At 39.8% G+C, this 3,173-nt stretch overlaps 1 protein-coding gene across 4 annotated transcripts in view; it reads left to right on the forward strand.

Annotated features, from left to right (window-relative positions):
• LOC119366477 (exocyst complex component EXO70A1-like) overlaps nucleotides 1-2,723 on the forward strand; it is a 7,956-nt gene extending 5,233 nt beyond the window's left edge. For 3 of the 4 annotated variants that reach the window (XM_037632216.1, XM_037632219.1, XM_037632218.1), the window contains one exon: nucleotides 271-2,138. In XM_037632216.1, coding sequence (XP_037488113.1) covers nucleotides 271-376 — 106 coding nt within the window. In that variant the 3' untranslated portion in view covers nucleotides 377-2,138. The other variant, XM_037632217.1, reaches the window with a different exon arrangement.
• Nucleotides 2,724-3,173: the final 450 nt, after the last annotated feature.

Consider the following 3,173-nt stretch of genomic DNA (forward strand, 5'->3'; position numbering starts at 1 on the left):
TTTTGTATTGTTTGATTATAAAACCGTTTAGTTCTATGGACAGAGGTATCATGTGAATCAGGTAGATTTTTTTGAGCGCAAGTGGATAATGTACATCCTCAGCATATCTTCCTAAATCTGGTTACTACTTGTGCACATTGCCCAGTTCTGTTGCAAAACACAGAGCACACATTGCTAGGTTTCATTACGAAATGCGAAGCATGGAAGTTTCTCTAACCTATAAACTCAAGTCGTATTATTGATGTGATTACTCTTTTATTTATTATCCAGGCCTCTTGTCGAGAACAGCCATCATGCTTCGAAATATATGAAGTACACTCCAGAAGCACTTGAGCAAACACTTGGTAATCTATTTGCAAAGAAGTTACCACAGTAGGTGAACTGGGACGCTGATTGCACCAAGCATTCTAATTAGCAGTAAGTTAGAAGCTTCCTGTCAATTGTATATGTGCTATGGGAGTGCTATAGTTAGATTATGATGATGATGAGGTGGTGGCGTGGCGGTGTCTAGTTAGATTATGATTATGATGAGGTGGTGGCGGTGGCGGTTGTGACGATCACAATATTACGAGTGTTCCGACCTGAATGTTTTTTCCACTCCACTACACGTTCTCTACAATGTCTAAATTTTCAGCTGAGCATTAGATATATATATTTTTAGCAAATTTACCTTTTGACTTAAGTAAATCTGATATTCTCTTTGGCCCTTGCTCCTGGTTGCTGTCTACATTCACTGCATGTTAATGTTGGAGTTATGAAATCTTTCATTGTTTCTCCAAGCCTTGAGGTTCAGACCAAGTTTTCATGTTTTCATTTTGAAGAAATGTATAAAATATAAAGTTGTCAACTGCATAATCTACCTGTGAACTGAACTGAGATAGCATACCTGACAGTATGAGGTGGGTGTTCTGCAGTATATTCTGCAATAGAAAGTTCTCAAGTTTGGTTTTACTCCTATCAAAACAAAAGGATATTAGCAGAACAATAAAGTTTCAATCTAGTTCCATGGATGCAAGGAAATTCTTAAAACATTTTCAGAAGCCCCCATACATGACCCTAATGGGTAGCTAGTAATAAGTATCCGCTGTGGCTGGAAAATGTGGTACGTATTTGCAAATGAGTTGAATGTACTCTTCTTTTTCAGCAACTACAATTCACTCATGGCAAGTTCAGCAGAAAATATTCGGTTTTCTATATTATCCTCTGCTCATTTTCAGTTGGTAGGGACCATTTATGGTGTACATCGTCACCATACCCTCTTTCTTAATAATGCACTATAGCAGGAGTATGATATCTGGGAATGTACTCTTATTTGCTTTGGCCACTAGTGGTCCACTCAATAATTGTTAGACCCATGTTGACCGGATGGATAGGCTTGTAGATATCTGGGAGTGTTTAGCTTTAGGTTGAGTGGTGATTACAGTACTAACATATACCATCAGTTTCCAAACTTCTTCTCGTTCCATTTTTATCCCTTATTTCCTGTGAGTGTGCTTTGATTTTGCTTCGGATCAAATGTTACCCAAATTATACAGTGCAAAAGTTTTCTTCTTTAGCACAAACTAGCTGAATTTTTCACCTGGTGCCAGTGTAGTGTTATCATAAATCAATATTGTTATGCTAGTATATACCAGCACCCTACCTGCTCTCATTATTCTAGTCCCTTCATATCCATCCTTTTTAGGTAGGATTATTCTGTTTGGTTCTCTGAGGAATACATGTATGATCCCCACTAGTGAAGCGATAACTTTTCATTTGGTCTTGGATTAACGATGACGCGCCTTTCCACCAACTATTTGTAAGCTCTCGGAGCTTAACACACACAAATCAATTCCCAGAATTGTGCTTTATTGCCTTTATGACGGCATTATGGATGATAATCTATATTTAAACTATAAAAAAGAAATCCCCCACTAACTTTGTGGCTGCAGCACTTTCTGATGCTCTTCCTTTTTGTCCGATATGCTTGGTTCAGTTCTCTGCAGCCCCAAAAAATGGTTTGCATTTCTCTACTTAAATGTACCTACATATGAACTTTATTTTTCACTATGCAGTACCAGCTTTATTTTTGGGCTCTAGGTTCTGCTTCTCGGTCACAATTTAATTCGTTGCATGCTGCATAGTAACATAATTTTCCCAATGCTTCTGTAGGAAGCTTCAAACTCTGTGGATCATAATAGGAACTAGGGGGATATATTGCCGTGGCCTCGGTTGGTCAGGGAGTCATTTTCTATGCTGTTGAGTTGAGCTGGTCATCATCCTATCGGAGCCAACCAAATCTCGGTCCAGCATTATCGTAAGGGTTCCTGTGCTCCAGCACGCGTGCTGCAGGGAGCGTCACATATAATCTGCATTTAATTCTGGATCTAGATGTTGACAGCAGAGCTATCAAAATCAGTATGTGGGTCTAGCGACGCATGCTGTTTTTGGTTGTACTCGGAAAGTAGATATCAGATAGGGATTTGGGAGGAAAAGGGTGATAGATATCTTGCTGGTCGTTTCGTGGTAACATCGTCACAGCTAATGGACTAGGTCACAGAGCTATCATGGGTCATGAGTCATGGCGAGTACCCGTGGAATCTAAACATAGTTTTGCTTTTATGTTTTCTTGCCATGGTAGAACTTGGTTCTTATTCTTTGGGAGAACATTGCCTCTTCATGTTAAATAAACTCGGTGTCGGTTGCTAGTCTCGGTATAAACGGGTGGCAAACAGGTTGTAATCAGATGGATTCTTCCTGCCTACAACTTTACACTATTTACTATCAGAAGGAAGTTAATAGCATAGCATTAGAAAGGGAAAAAGAATCATAACATTGTGCAGTTGAGGATGCTCTTAAACTTGGCTGATGAATTATGGTAGGCATGAGGGAATAATTGGTAGTACTCGCATACGACACAAGATAGGCCAAGGGGAAGTGAAGGCCTGATGATGATCACCAAATGACCAGCTGCTACTTTGGCTGGCTGTCAATTTTGTGCCGTTAGGATTCGTTGGTCCAAGGAAGCTTTGGAATACTTTTTGCCACATCGTTGGAATAAACATGGAGGCCTTTTCACTTTTGAGAAAGTACAAAGTAGGTTGTGTATCTGCTCATCTCTTTTCCTCAACTAATTAACTCGGTGAATGAGGGTTGGTTTAGAGTCCCTGGCCTAGCCCTAGCCTAGTGTGAGC

The sequence above is a fragment of the Triticum dicoccoides genome, chromosome 2B (assembly GCF_002162155.2).
Source record: "Triticum dicoccoides isolate Atlit2015 ecotype Zavitan chromosome 2B, WEW_v2.0, whole genome shotgun sequence".
Taxonomy (NCBI): Eukaryota; Viridiplantae; Streptophyta; class Magnoliopsida; order Poales; family Poaceae; genus Triticum; species Triticum dicoccoides.